This window comes from Rhincodon typus, chromosome 21, assembly GCF_021869965.1.
Source record: "Rhincodon typus isolate 14 chromosome 21, sRhiTyp1.1, whole genome shotgun sequence".
In the NCBI taxonomy this organism is placed as follows: domain Eukaryota; kingdom Metazoa; phylum Chordata; class Chondrichthyes; order Orectolobiformes; family Rhincodontidae; genus Rhincodon; species Rhincodon typus.
In genome coordinates, this window is record NC_063352.1 from 19,008,734 (window position 1) to 19,025,429 (window position 16,696).

The 16,696-nt window shown below is 42.7% G+C and overlaps 1 protein-coding gene across 1 annotated transcript in view; it reads right to left on the reverse strand.

Annotated features, from left to right (window-relative positions):
• The window catches only part of rsph10b (radial spoke head 10 homolog B), a 73,964-nt gene that overhangs the window by 23,047 nt on the left and 34,221 nt on the right, over positions 1–16,696 (reverse strand). Inside the window, 3 exon segments of the mRNA XM_048609630.1 lie at positions 235–314; positions 4,532–4,633; positions 6,549–6,555. Coding sequence (XP_048465587.1) covers positions 235–314; positions 4,532–4,633; positions 6,549–6,555 — 189 coding nt within the window.

A 16,696-nucleotide genomic window follows, 5' to 3' on the forward strand; every position in this document is an offset into this window, starting at 1 on the left:
AGACCCGAAACGTCAGCTTTCCTGCTCCTCTGATGCTGTTTGGCATGCTGTGTTCATCCAGCTCTACACCGTGTTATCTCTGACAGGTGAATGCACCCAAGGGGTGCAAATCATTCCTTCAAAACTTCAGAATATATCCTCACAATCCTATATTCAAATCAGATTAAGGAAAACAGATCATTGTGTACTATCAGTGGCTACTTTATTAATTTGCATTTAGAAAATTGTACATACCGTTAACATTGCAGGCATAAGGAATAATATTATTGGTCACTACCTTAGAAAAACATGCAGCAAGTAATGATCCTGGGCCTCTGTAATGAGAAAATCATCATTGTGACAACAACTATTCATTCAGTTTGAGAAGTTTATAGTAGACAAGGAGGCAAGTTATATTTTGTGGCTTTTATGCTGTCTATTATCCTTGGTTGAGGTTCATAAATAAGTGGATATTGCAAAGCAGTACATTTATATAGTTACATCCTTGAGGGACCTACATAGAAAAACTGAGGGTAGTGAATCACCGTTGCCTGCTCTGGCCCAGCACGTCAAGCACAAGTGCAGCAAAATCCAACAATTAAACAAAGAATCCATGTCACTAATATGAGATATTAGTGTATATATAGTCTATCTCTCCAAATCTTGAGTTATAAACAAACAGACAAATTAATTTAACTTTAAACAGGTCAGAAGTATTCAGTAAAAGCAGTATGTTTCTAATAGCTATATCCTTGACTGGCCTACATGGAAAAATTGAGGTCATGAGCCGTTGGAACTCTCTTCCTGACAAGATGGTGTAAGCAGGGTCCTGAAATATTTTTAAGGCAGAAATAAATGGATTCTAGTTAAGCAAGGCATAAAAGGCAATGAGAGGTAGATGAGGATGCAGATTTGAGATTACAATCAGATCAGATATGATTTTATTGAATGGCAGAGCAGGCTTGAGCCAAGGTTCATTCCGCACCTTGTTCGTATTGTTCATATATTTGTAATAGCCCTCTCACCCTTAATCACACAGTGAACCTTGTCTCTAAATCCCCATGAACATTATAATGTGTCAATGCAGTATCGGCATCAAGAAACAGTCTTGACCTTTGTTATCCAATCAAGAGGGAAAATCCCATTCGCTGCTTCACCATGGTTGTAACAAGGCTGGTAACAATCCATTATAATACATAACACAATTAGTCTCAATAAAAAGTGCTAGAGAGCATGTTGGGAGCAACACCAGGCAAATTTTAAAATGAGGTCCCAAGCTGGTGAAGCTACAATGTAGCACTACTTGCATGCCAAGCAGCATAAGGAGAATTGGTAGACAGAGCTAAGCAATGGATCAGATCAACAGTCTGCAGTTCTGCCATATCCAGTCATAAATGGTGTAAGACAATTAAACAGCTCACTGGGGAACAGGCCCCCTAAATACCTTTATCCTTAATAATGAGAAAGCCCAGCACATCAGTGCAAACAACAAGGTTGAAGCATTGGCATCTTTCAATTAGAAGTGCTAAGTTGACAATCCATCTTAACCTCCTCTTGAAGTCTCTCACATCATGGATGCTAACATTCTGTCAATTCGATTCGCTCTACATTCCATCAAGAAATGGCTGAAGCCATGTGATACTGCAAAGGCTACGGGCCTTGACAACATTCTGCCAGTAGTGCTGAAGACTTGTGCTCCAGAACGAGCTGCACTCCTAGCCAGACTGTTCCAGTCGTTACAATCTTGGCATCCCACCAGTGTAGAAAGTGCCCAGGTTTGTCCTGTCCATACAGAAAGTAGGACAAATTCAACAGGACCAATTACCATTCAATCAGTCTACTTGCAGTCATCCACAAAATGCAGGAATGTGTCATTGATGGAGATATCAAGTGGCCTTACTCAACAATAACCTGCTCACTAACACTTAGTTTGGGTTCTTAGTTTCAGACAAACTAAGCTTATAAGTTCATTGCAACCTTGATCCAAACATAGTCAGAACAGCTGAACTGGAATGGGTGACTGCCTTTAACATCTAAGTAGCACTTAACAGACTGCATTATCAAGGAACTCCAACAAATCTTGAGTCAATGGAAATCAGGGAGAAAACTCTGTTTGTTGGAGTAATACCCAGCACAAAGGAAAAAGGTTGTATTTGATGCAGGTCAATCATCCCAGATACAGACCATCACTGCAGGAGTTCCTCAAGGTAGTATCCCAGGCCAACTATCTTCAGCTGCTTCAACAATGACCTTCCCTCTACCATAAGGTCAGAAATGGGGATGCTTGCTGATGACTGTGCAATGTTCAGCAATATTCCTGATTCCTCAGACATTGAAACAATCTGTGTCCAAATACAGCAAGACATGGATAGCGTTCAGGTTTGGGCTGACAAGTGGTAAGTCACATTCATGCCACACAATGCCAGACGATGGCCATCTCCAAAAAGAGAGAATCTAAAGATTTCCCATTGACATTCAATAGCATTACCATCATTGGATTCCCCATTCGCAATATCTTGGAGGTTGGCGGTGACCAGAAACTGAACTGGACCAGCCAGTGGGCAGCACAATGGTTAGCACTGTTGCCTCACAGCTCCAGGGACCTGGGTTTGATTCCAACTTCAGGTGACTGTGTGGAATTTGCACATTCTCACTGGCTCTGTGTGGTTTCCTCTGGGTGCTCCGGTTTCCTCCCACAGTCCAAAGAGGTGCAGTTTAGGTGGATTGGCCGCGCTAAATTGCCATAGCGTTCAGGGATGTGCAGGCTAGGTGGATCAGCAGGGTTACAGGGATGCTCTTCGGAGGGTTGGTGTGGACTTGATGGGCCAAATAGTTTGCTTCCACACTGTAGGAATTCTATGATTCTAAATAAACACTGGCTCTATTCGAGGTTACAGACTGAGAATTCTGCGTTCATTAACCCACCTCCTGATTCCTCAAAACCTGTTCAATATCTACGTGGCACAAGTCAGCAGTGTGATCTAATTCTCTCCACTTACCTGGATGACTGCAGACCCAATAACATTCAAGATGCTCTACACCACCAAGGACAAAACAGCCCATTTGATTGGCATCCCATCTAACACCTTCAACAATCTCTCCCTTCACCACTGATGTACAGTGAAAGCAATGTGTGTCATCGACAGGAAGCAATGCCACAGCTCATCAAGGCTCTTTAGACAGCACCTTCTAAACCCCCAAATTCTATCATCTAGAAGGATCGAGCAGATACATGGGAGCACCACCACCTACAAGCTCCCATTCAAACAATACATCATCCTGACTTGGAAATATATCACCACTTCTTCACTAGTCTGGGACACCTTTCCTAACTGCTCTGTGGGTGTCTCATCATCCCAAGAGCTGCAGTGGTTCAAGAAAACAACTCATTATAATCTTCTCAAGGCCAGTTCGGGATGAGCAATAAATGCTGCACTGGCCGAAAATTCCCGCTATTCATTAATGAATTAAAAATTGCTCAGGCATAACTAAAATATTTGTTATTTCAAATTAATTACTTCATGAAAATAGTTAATCTTGGGAGGGGCCACTTAACATAGCCATTCTCCTGTTCAATTCAAGAGGCTCTTAAATATTTAAAACAAAATGCTTTATTAACCCACCTTGACCTCAGTATGCTTAAAAGTTTGAACTAGAAGGAGGATGCTAGCTGTTTGGAAATGGAGGAATAGTTACACAGAATTAAACTTCAAAGGCCAACAGTTTTCAAAGCCAATACTATTACAGAGTTGACATAAACAGACAATACATTTATTTTTGTGGTACATCAAGAGATCCTCAAACAGTGTGATTCAAAACCAAAATGTATAATAAGCACTAACTGCAGAATCTTCCAAACACTTCATGGGGAAGAAATGTAAATTGAGAACTGAGATTGCTAGCAGTGGATCCCCAATGGAGATTTTGGAGGCACCTTCCACATCTGGATGGCCAAATGGATCCATCCAGCAGTCAAAGTTCAGCAGCCCCACTGTCAGAGGTAAGCAGTGTTGAAGTTTATAGGTGGGACACAAAGGAGACTCCATTCCTTGTTGTTGGCCACAAATTGAGGAGAAAAGAGGGCCAAAAGGGCTAGGGCCTTCCAATGTGCCTGAACAAAAAAACCCTGTGGTTGCAGCTTTTGATTATTACGTGAAGCCTAGACTATTGAATGGAATATTCAGATCTGAAAGCTACCTGGCGTGCAGCTAGGAAGCCTCCATCCTTTCACAGAGAGCCTCCTGGTTTAATAAATACCCTGTGCACTGGCTGAATGATCCAAACCTAGTCAGAAGAGTACCCTTAAATAAGTGCTGATTGAGAATACCTGGTTATTAATTGTGCCCAGTTAGGTACTGAAGTCCCATTATCACCCTGGCTAAGCAGAATCCATTTGGGTCGTTTCCCTCCCATTTTTAGGCCTGCACTTCCAGATCCAGCTCTACAAACCCCTCAATGTGTAATTCCAAAATATAGTTAATGCATTAATATCCAATTCAAAGGAGGTGGAAAGAATATGGCTGGTTACAGCAGCTAAATATAAGTGTCTTACTCATGCTTCTTGTGGTAAATATGGTATGCCAGGATAATAATATAGCTCAGGAACTTCCCCAGCAACAATGTATCAAATGGAGAGTGAGTTTCCTCCAGTGTAGTAAATTTTCCTGCAACAATCAAAAAATTAACAGCTTAATTTATAAGATTTTTTGGAGACTGCTTAACATATTATAATGTTAATATAAAAATTAATATCTTTGAATTCATTTTAATTCATAACACCACACAGTTCATGAATTCAGATCTAATGAATACAGAAACCTTGATTCTCAGAGAGGAAAATAAAAGGTTCCAGTACAGTCTTTGTAGATTTTGTTTGAATTTTAGTCTTAATATTTTATAAATATTGATGGATATTTACACTTTAATTGATACCTTAATCCGTGCTGTTGGATGACAACGGGTCGCAATATGATAGGCCACTTTCCTTTTCTCCCTTTCACCTGTGTCATAAATTTAATTCCCATAGGGTTAGAATCTAGGATGGAATTTTATAAGGATCTAAACAAGAGTTGCAGCAGAATCAGATGAGATGCCTGGCAAAGGTGGTTTTGACATCATGAGTATCTCACACCATCTTTTACAGTTTCCACAAGTGGTATGGTGAGTTTCTCACTAGGCAGCAATGAGGTACAAAATTAAGGGGATTACTGCTTGTTAAATGACCTGATTTGCCTAATTAATATTCAGCTATTTTAGCAAACTTGCCAAATGAGAATTAGATGTAAATATTGAAGGCATGGTTAGTACGTTTGTGACGACACCAAAATTGGTGGTATAGCGGATAGTGAAGAAGGTTATTTAAAGTTACAAAGAGATCTTGATCAAATGGGTCAATGAACTGAGGAGTGGTAGATGAATTTAATTTAGATAAATGCACGGTATTGCATTTTAGTAAAACAAACAACGGCAGGACTTATGGGTAGTGCTGTACAACAGAGAGGCCCAGGGGTTCAGGTACATAATTCTTTGTGTCACATGTAACAGAGTGGTTAAGAATTTTAGCATGCTTGCCTTCATTGCTCAGACCTTTCAGTATAGGAGTTGGGATGTCATGTTGAGGTTGTAAAGGGTGATGGTGAGGACTCTTCTGAAGTACTGTGTCCAGTTCTGGTTGCCCAGTTGTAGAAAGGATATTATTTAGCTGTAGAGGGTTCAGAAAAGGTTTACCAGGATGTTGCTGGGAAAGGAAGGTTTGAGTTATAGGGAAAGGCTGGATAGGCTGGGACTTTTTTCACTGGAGCATAGGAGGTTGAGGGATGACCTCATAGACGTTTATAAAATCATGAGGGGTACAGATAAGGTGAATGGCAGGTGTCTTTTCCCTGGGGTGGGGGATTTCAAGACTAGGGCACATACTTTTAAGGTGAGAGAAGAAAGATTTATAAAAGACATAAGGGGCTACTGTTAGCCAGAGGCTGCGGAGGGAGAGAGAAAGGTACAAGCTGCTGACATCACTGCCTGGGGAGACATTAGCCAGAGGCTGCAGAAAGATAACGTGAGATAGAGAGAGAGAGAGAGAGAAAGGGGTACCAGCCGCCGAGATCACTAACAGGAGGTACTGGACGCAAAAGTGCTGACACGAAGAAAGAAGCAGCTTGTGAACTAAAAATGATGTGTTCAGATGCTAGTTTGAGCTGCTTTAAACCGGTTTGAATAAACTAAATTCTGCAAATAGTAAGAAAGATGAGGTAACGCAAAAGCCTTATTCGGACAAGAAATAATGAGGTAATGCTACCTAAGTCTCTGGGCCAGCACCAATAAGGTAAAGGCATGCAATAAGTGAATTAGCCCAAGCAAACGGGAAGAAGACAGCACGACTTGAGAAAGATAGGAGAAAAAAGTAAAAAGAAGATTCTTGGGGCATGCAGCCAATGAAAACTCCGGAGACCAACCATTGCAGAATCAGACCCTACGTCAAAGACGCGGTGATGACGTCGAGTGCAGCATCCGGCCAGCGTCAGCCCATGTGAGTATGAAAAGCTATCCTAGTCAGGTATTAGCTTTTATATTCTGCAACTACTTGGGGAGTGTCATAGGACTCTAGTGGGTATATAAGAGGTCCTAGTTCAGTTTGTGGGAAAGTATATAAGGTCTAGTTTTGATATGAAAACGTGTCTTGTTTAATACATTAATAAAGTAATTTGTAAGGTTATGAGAATTGACTCTTCTCCTCTCTGTACAATCTGATAACCGGAGCCTGTGTTCTCCTGGCTCTCGACAACATATTATGGTGCCGTGACTCAGATCCAAGAATAGATCTCTCCGTTGAGTCAGCAGGAGACTCGGGTCAGACCAAGCGGGAGTTTTGGATTCAAGGGAAGACGTCTCTGCTGTGTCAGCAGGGGGCATGAGTCAAACCGAATCAGCAGAGTACAGAGAGAATGGGAGCTTGGGGTTAATCCGTAGCCACCAGTGTACAATGATGAATGAGGAGAGAATGGACTGCCCTGATTGGACAGGGCAACACCAGAAACACATAATAGGGAAGTGGCGGCAATGCGGTCACACTAGGGGAAAGGGAAAGTCCGCTGGGGATGCTTTTTTGCCCAAATGAAGATGTCGGACAAGAGGTTTAAAACAGTGCAGAAGGTGGTAGCGATCGGCTGTTTAATGGAGGAATGGATGGAAAGCTAACAGCTAGCCAAGTTAGAGAGGGAAAGACTAGAGTAAGAGAATAAAGAGACTTTGTGAATACCAGCAGCAAGTCAAGTTAGAGAAGGTGTGGAGGGACAGACTAGAGGAAGAGAATAAGAGACTTCGTGGGAAGGTAGCCCGCCTTTGTAAGAAGGTAACCGATCTGCAGGGTCAGGGGAGTGTGGACTTGGTACATATGAATCAGTACCAGATGCATTGTGAGATGCTGGTTAGGGAAAGGACTAAGCAAAAAGGAGAAGTCCAGACAGCTAAAGCTGAGGTGGAAGGATGGAAGCAAAAATGTAATGATTCAAAAGCCGCAACGAATGTGATTCAGAGAGCAGCTCAGGTCAAGAGTCGTAATGCTGCAGATCACACAAAATGTCAGAGACAGATAGAGAAGCTACAAGATCAGCTAGCCGTGCAGAGAGGCATGTGTGCCTTTGCATCTGAAAGAAGTGAGGAAGACAGTGAAGGGGACTTAGATTGGGACAATTTAGCAGGTGAAGCAGCTAGGTATGGTCATGATGACGGGAAGTCTTCACCAGAGGATCCACCACCAGCTCATGACTCAGGGTTGGAGACCCCGTCAGCTCCAGCATGGCCCCTGCCTTGTTACCGCTAGTGGAGGAATACGGGCAAATGGTCAGATAGTAGAGGGTGAGAGGGTAGTATATTTCACGCCATTGGGGGCTACAGCAGTTGAGAGACATGCACACCCGGGGACGATCTTAGGGAGCTGTTCCAAGTGGTCAGTCACCTGAGGGAAATACATGGTTTAGATGACACTGAGGAAAGAAAATTAATAATAATGTGCCTGCACCCACACATACACTTCGCCTTACCAGAAGAGAAGAGATTTGATAGAGGGACAACTGAGGCTTTAAAAGACCAGGTGTTAAATATCATGGGTGCTAACAGAGGGGACCCAGTGGAGGTACTGACAAAGTGCTACCAAAGAAAAAGTGAACACCCCAGCGCATTTACGGCATACCTTTGGGCAGTGTTTCAGGGGATATATGGTACAGCCTTAGACAGGAACAATTTGGAGGCAGAAGCTAGGAACCGATGGCTGAGAACACTGGTGTTTCATGGCGCTGAGGAGTCAAAGAGGGCATTGGAGCACTGATGACATGCACAGAGGCCTGGGTATTGAGAAAACAGTTAGAGCATGGGAAAAAGAAATAACAAAATTTCCCAAAACCTCTGGGGTATGGATGACGCCTGTTAAAGATCAGGCAACAATCTGGAGAAACAAAGGGACAAGACCTACTCAGAGGGCACCCGCTCCAGCCTATCCAACAGAGGGAATGTCTTGGGAAAAGGGAGAACTCAAAACAGGGTGTCCAGGTGCTACAATTGTGGCCAAGCGAGACATTTCATAAGAGAATGTCCGAATCCAAGACGTGAAAACGAGGATGCCAGTGCCTACCCATGAAAGAACCGAACTGATCCAACCCCCAGTGTGATGTGACGGAGATACTGCCATCTTCGGGTATGTACCCTGAACTGCAATGATGGTCGCAGGTCTCTCTGTTATGGGTATGTGACACGGGGTGGGTCAGAACAAGGAAGACCCCTAGTGAATGTTTTTTTTCCTTTATTCATTAACAGGGTGTGGGCATCACTTATTGCCCAGAGGGCATTTCAGAGTCAACCACATTGCTGTGAGTCTGGAGTCACATGTAGGCCAGACTAGGTGAGGATGGCAGTTTCCGTCCCTTAAGGACATTAGTGAACTAGATGGTTTTTTTCCCCAACAATCAACAATAGATTCATGGTCATCATTAGATCCTTAATTTCAGATATTTTATTGAAATCAAATTCCACCATCTGTCAAGGTAGGATTTGAACCCAGGTCCCCAGAATGTTATCTGGGTCTCTATATTAACAGTCCAGCGATAATACCACTAGGGCATCACCTCTGTCTATGGTAAGGTCGGAGGCTGCCCTGTCACATTCCTGTGGGACACTGCGGGATCCTGAACTATCATCAATACTACCCATGTTAATGACACAAATTGGAAAATTCAAAATAAAATCATTCTAAGCGGATTCACGAGACATTCATGAGTGGAACGTGTGAGTGTACCGTTGGAGGTTAGTGTGGGAGACATAGTATTAGAACATTCAGTAGTCCTTATCAACCTGCCGAGGAAACAAGAACATATCTTAGGGAGTAACTATATAGTCAAAGCGGGACTCTGTTTTGATCCCGTTAATTGCATGATTTGGCAAATGCCTGAAGGTATGAGGAGTGAAAACTGCACGCTTATGCCGGTGGGAGAATATCAGGACAGGATATGCACAGCTGGGGAAAAGTGGATAAAGCCAGGGGAGATGAGTGACGGTCACGAAGTGCAGCAACTCATTGCATGACACTCAGCAGTATTTGGCCCCACATAAACATGACTATAGGAAGATGGCTGGGAGTGCGTGTATACAGGGTCCAGACCCCAAAGACGTAGTATGGTTTTCCGAAGCAGGCAGAAGAAGAGGTAGGAAAGGTGGTACAGAGTCTGCTGCAGCAAGGGATACTGAGACCGGTAGCTTCCACTAACAATTCACCTATTTGCCCGGTGAGGTAGACTACAGAGCATTGAACAAGACCACCCTGTTAACAGCCCCCACCGTATCAACTAGCCCGGAAACAACAATCAAACAAAATGAGGATGCGCAAGAGTTCATGGTTTTGGACATAAGGAACAAGTTTTGGTCAATCCCACTGGACAAAGAGTGCCAACACAAATTCACTTTCCGAGTTTACTTTCCGAGGCCAGCAATATACATGGACCGCTCTGCCACAGGGATTTCATAGTTTCACCAACGTCTAAGACAGGGGTTAAAACGGTCCTCGAAACTTGAGTGTCTGGTGCAGTATGTAAATGACTTGTTTCTACGAACTGAAACTAAAGAGGAACATTATCAGCTGCTAAGTGAACTGCTGCAGCTGTTGCATGAATTGGGTTTGAAAGTAAACCCTAAGAAAGCGTAGATAATGAAACAGAAAGTGACTTACTTGGGAATGATTCTGTCACTGGGGAAAAGAGAAATTGACAAACGAAGGGAAGAGGTAGTCTGCAGATTCCTTGTTCCACGGGGCGTCAAAGGGTTAAGATCCTTCCCGGACTTGGTGGGATATTGCAGGGACCACGTTGACGAATTCACTACAAAAGCAGCTCCATTGATGGAGTTATTGAAAAAGACTGTGGCCTGGGAATGGAAACCAGAACACACAGAGGCCATTGCAACTCTGAAGCAAGCACTAGCTAATGCGCCAACTCTGAAAACCCCAAGTCCAAATGAACCACTTTCATTGGAGATTGCCACCACAGACATCACCCTCTCAGCAGTTCGGTTACAGGAGATGCATGGGAAATTAAGACTGTAGCATACGCCTCACGTATGCTCTCAACGGTAGAGCAGGGGTACATAGTATGTGAAAAACATCTGCCAGTAGTTTTTTGGGCAGTGCAACATTTTACCTACATAGTGGGGCTAAACCCAGTTACAATATTAACAGAACATACCCCCATACAACTACTGTTAAACAGAAGGTTTAAAGATGGTTCAGTTAGCCCAAATAGAATTGCTAGATGGACACTATTGTCACAGGGAAGGGATATCATTGGAAAAGGAGTAAAAGCCACCACCATGTTGGCAGACAACTTAGTGTATCAGGGGGAGAAACACAAATGTTAATTGATGATAGCAAATAGTCCCAAGGGCCCATTTGTGTTAAAACAAATGAGAGGGGGTAACATAGGGCCTGAAAGCAGGGAGGCAAAGCAAAAAGGAACGGTAGAACCCTATTTCAAAATTTTTGTGGATGGTTCTTCATTTGTACAGGAAGGAGAAAGGAAAACTGGGCGTGTGATATACATGGAGGATGGGAACAGACAGGAAAGATATAGTGTAGCCCTAAAGTTACCCAGAACCATGAGTGCACAGGCAGCAGAGTTAGCACCCGTTGCATTTGTGGTTGACCACCCAGAACTCTTTCCGACCGGATCAGTTATATACTCGGGCTGCATGTATGTCTGTAATAGCCTCACGGAATATTTGCCCCCATGGAAGGTGAGAGGATTTGTCTCAGCGGATGGAAAGCCCCTTACGTCGGCTCCACTGTTACGATACATCTTTGAAGGAGCACAAGGGAAAGGATATGGGGTCACAAAGGTAAAAACTCACTCAAAATTATGTCCCGGGGGAACAGGAAGGCTGATGAGTTAGCCAAACAAGGTGCTATAAAAGGGCAGGAATGGCGGCCACCAATTGAAGAAATCGGGGGCCAGAAGAAGAAACAAGTCGAGGTAATGGATTTAGCACAGGAGCAAAAGAAAGGCAAGGAATTGAAAAAAATAATAGAAGGAGCAGAATCAAACACATATAAAGCACACAAGGGGATCTATGTGCCGGACAGAGTAGTTTTATATGAAGGAATATATGAAGGTGGCAGAGGGGGAAATGAAATCAAAAATTTCACTGGTACTTTGATTTATGGGGATATAAAGGGGTGGAGAATACCCTGGATAAGGTAAAGGAAGTGTGCTAGTAGCCCGCAATGAAAGGTGACGTAGAACACTACATTACGAATTGTTTGATCTGCACACAGCATAACCCTGATAAGAACACTAAAGGGGCCCGCTGACATACTAGACCAGTAGAAGGGATGTGGGCTAATTTACAAATAGGCTATATAGGACCCCTATCCCCTGCTCCAGGAGGATATATGTACTTTCTGGAAATAGTTGGACACCTTTACTAAATGAGTGGAAGTTTTCCCAACAAAGACAAACACAGCCAGGAATACTGCAAAAAATTTTGTTGCGACGGGTATTAACTTGTTAGGGTATACCCTGAAGCATAGAATCAGACCAGGGAACATATCTTACGGCACAAATAATTCAAAATGTAATGACCCTTCTTGGGATCAGTCAGAGATTCCACATATCCCGTCGGCTGCAGTCCTAGTGGAATTGTGGAAAGGATGAATCAGATATTGAAAAACATGATAACTACAATGATGCAGCAGTATCAGACAACCGGGCAGGTTGTCCTGCCCTATATGTTAATGATACTGAGGAACACCGTGGCTTCATCAACAGGCTATGCTCCTTATAAGCTCATGATGGGAAGGGACATGGGAGGAGTGGAGGGATTTGGACTTGTGTGAACCCGAGGTAGACAATATTATATCTGAAAAATGGGTACAACAGTTGGTAGAAACAGTAAAGGAAGCAAATCACACAGCAGCCCACCAAGGGAAGAAGCAGCAGCAAAGTAAGGCCTGTTTCGACACAAAAGCCAGCCCAATAGAATTGAATCACGGACAAAGAGTAATGATAAGATTACACCAGCCCACCTCATTCTTAAGTCCAAAGTTCACTGGTCTCTATGAGATAGTAGGTAGGGCTAGTCCATCCATATACAAGGTATTAACGGCGACAGGCAACAGTAGCTGGTATCACATCAATCAGTTAAAGTTAGTACGAGAGAAACAAGATAGCATTGAGCATCACATGCCAATTGTGGCTAACGATGTTCCAAGTTCCCAAGATCAAAGACACCAAGAACAGGACCGGTTACAGATATCCGAAGAGATAACTGGAACGCGACCTGATGTTGGCTGTTCACGTATATAGGATAGCCAAGGAAAATGACAAATGGAAAAGAGAAAGGGTAGAGTAGTAATTGGGTCAGGCGAAATGGACGGTTAGAATCTGAAACAGATTGGGTACAGGGGACAGACGATCTGGCTCAGAGAATGGCGAAACTGGGCTTATAATAGTGTTAAGAAAGAAACTGTAAATAAGAGCAGAATAACCTAGGTTGAGTGGAGTATTACATTTTGTCGCTATTGGGCTGATCATGCTTGAAACTACAGAACAGCCGGCATCAGAATCATCACGATGAGTAAATGTGCCTCAAGCTGCATCAATGCTGGAAGAATATCCTGTGATCAAGAACGACTCTGCTCCGCAGCGCAAGATAATACGAACTAATAAAGGAAGCAGAGGGGACTTAAATCTGTATTATATGGGAGTGGATGGGTTGGCATGCGCAGGGAAGATTTTGTGTATATTGGAAGGTACAGGGGTACAATTCTCATGCAACAGAGTTCTGGAGGTATAAAAGATATATTGTCTGGGGCGGCTACTCAAGGCAATTCAAGAACATTGGTTGGATCATCATCAATTGTACAAGGGATGACATGATACAGGAGGAGAGAAAAAAGGGCGTTGAGAGATGCACACACGTCAGGGACCGGGGCCCTTCATAATTTTCATGACCCGTAAGAAGCTTATTACCCCACATCCCCCAGTGATTAAAACCACACCAGAACCTAGATGTAGTGAATCACAGTACAGGACAGAAGTTGTGGGTCTGGTGCTAGAAGAGACAGGAGAATCTGTCACTTTGGTACCAGGACATCAGCATATCCAGGTAGTCTTTAATCTAACCAAAATGATTTCTCCAGAATGGTGCCCATCCACCACAAAACAATTACTTGTCCACCTCCTTGACGAACAATTGAGCAGGAGAGAGCTTACGCCTAACAAGAATAAAAAGAAAGAAGAATTATTGGAGTTGGCAGGGGCAGGATATGCATCAGGAGTGGCAACCATCAACACCTTGGACGTAGCAGAATTGGAAAGTCAGATACGATCCCTCCAGCAGAAAAGTCATTACTGGAGAAGGTTACTTGGATCAGATATGAACCAACCAGATGGGCTGGGGTGCGTTACAAGTAACCCTGGACACAGTTAAATTTCCAAACCCTTTACAGGATACAATGAAATTAATCATTGATCTTATGGCCAATACTTCTGAAGAGGCCCAAAAGGCTGAGGTATGTGCCATATACTCTAGCTGAGTGTTGACGATGATCAGGACTAATTTGTTACAGCTGTATGCTCATCAAGTCCCAGTCTGGGTGTCAGATGAACAATTAATAAAGTGGGTTGGGGAAAAGGAACCCCTATGTCACCTCAGAAGTTTGACCTTAACTCATAGGGCGTTGCGTACTTGTGACAATGATAAAGGGAAATATTATGTTGGGTAGTGTTTCATATTCCCTGAGAAGAAAATAATGTGACCTACCCTTTAAAAAAAGAGTTCATAACGTGGGAAAGTACAATGAAGGTACTTTGATATCTTTAAGTAACCAACATCACATGCCAATGTATTAGATGGTGCTGAGAAAGGGATAGATTTGTCAAAATGTCACCAAGGAGGGGATTACTGGGCCTGTCCTGACGAGATAAGAAGACAGAGACTTACAGATTGTGGTTTCAGTACCTATGAAAACTGTTCATTATCCATTCTGCCTGTTAATAACCAGTCTTTTCTACAATATGCCCTTGTAGGGGAAATGTATTACATAGCCACGAACTATACCAAGGGATGGAGAAAATGTCCGCTGGAAGTACACAATCTAGCTATTAATAATGTGACCTCTGATTTGATGATTGGTGGACAAGCACTGCCCCAGCCAATAACCAGGGTGGTGATAAAAGAAAACCTCACAATCCAATGTACTGATACAGACCGAGATGTGTGGAGATTTGTTCCCACTGAACTACCACCCGTTCCACACCTGACCGCAGACTGAACACATATAATTAGAACTCATGCCGAAACAGCAAAGAAGTTGTTGACCTTTGGTTGTGGAAATAGTTATGGAATTGGGGAACTAATGTTCAAATACATCCATGGGTCTGAATTCTGTTGTATGCTGCTGTAGTAGTAATTCTATTTACATTAGTAATCATCATAGTCAATGAATGTCACCTTAGAAGGTGGAAAAATGAATTTTTACAAAGATTGGAAGTGGAGGCGATAATGAAACAGAAGGAATGTTATGGAAACACTGTGTGAGTTAAGTTATGTTCACGTTTTTCATATACACTTTTTTCCTTCCTATGTGCACATTTTTATATTATATACATATACACACACTTTTTTATATGTACGTTTTTATATATACTATAACAATATAACAGCTTAGATGTGATACATTCATTCGAGAACACTGACAACCCTAGGAGTGGTCCACAGTAAAAGGACAGAGAATGATCGTAAGATAAGTATCTTTGGGTCAAGAGACTGCAGAGAGATAGATAGAGAGAGAGAGAGAGAAAGCTGCTGACATCGCTGCCTGGGAAGACATTAGTCAGAGGCTGCAGAAAGATAAGGAGAGAGAGAGAGAGAGGGGTACAAGACACCGGCATCGCTATCAAGAGGTACTGAATGCAAAGATGCTGACACAAAGAAAGAAGTAGCTTGTAATCTAAAAATGACCTGCACCCAGCTGCTAGTTTGAGCCAATTTAAAGCCATTTTAATGAACTAAGTTCTGCAAAAACTAAGAAAGATGAGGTAATGCAAAAGCCTTATTTGGACAAGAAATAATGAGGTAATGCTACCTGAGTGTCTATGTCAGCGCCAATAAGGTAAAGGCATGCAATAAGTGAATTAGCCCAAGCAAACAGGAAGACAACATGACTTGAGAGAGATAAGAGAAAAAATACGAAGAAGACCCTCAGGGCATGCAGGTAGCAAAAACTCTGGAGACCAACCATCGCAGAAGCAGGCCCTTCATCAAGGACGTGGTGATGACATCGAGTGCAGTGCCCGGCCAGTGTCAGTCCACGTCATCAGCAGCAGCTATCCTGATTAGGTATTAGCTTTTATATTCTGTATCTATCTGGGGAGTGTCAGAGGACTCTAGTGGGTGTATAAGTAGGTCCTAGTTCAGTTTGTGGAAAAGTATATAAGGTCTAGTTTTGTGATAAAAACGTTTAAGTAACACGTGTCTTGTTTAATACATTAATGAAGTAATTTGTGAGGTCATGAGAATTGACTCTTCTCCCCGCTGTACAATCTGATAACCGGAGCCTGTGTTCTCTTGGCTCTCGACAACACTACTTTCTTACACAGATAGTGGTTTGTGTGTGGAATGAACTTTCAGAGAAATTGTGGATGTGGGCACAGTTACAACGTTTAAAAGACATTTGGATAAGTACATGAATAAGAAGTCTTTGGAGGTATACGGGCCAAGTGCAGGCAGGTGTGGCTAGTTTAATTTGGGATTATGGTCAGCATGGACTGATTGGACCAAAGGGTCTGTTTCTGTGGTGTATGTCTGCATGACTCTATAACAATGGTGATTTTCTAAAACTGAAATAGTCATCAAATGCTTTAATTACAACACCATATGTAGCTGCTTCATCATCAATCCCTTGCCCAATGAGGAAATCATCTGAAGAAACTTCTATTGCCTATAAAAGAATACTGACTTGCTCCTTACCAGGCTTTGTGCTATATGGTATGATACCAAATATTATCTTTCCTTTAAATATGTTAAATATTAGGTACATACAGGTCAGAACTTCACTTCTATAATAATCTGCGAGAGAGAGCCCATGGGTGTATTTTCCATGGCAATACCTCTGCCAATCAGAGTCCATTTGCCAACCAAATCAGCACACTCCTTTCGTGCAGTACAAACATTGGTTTTC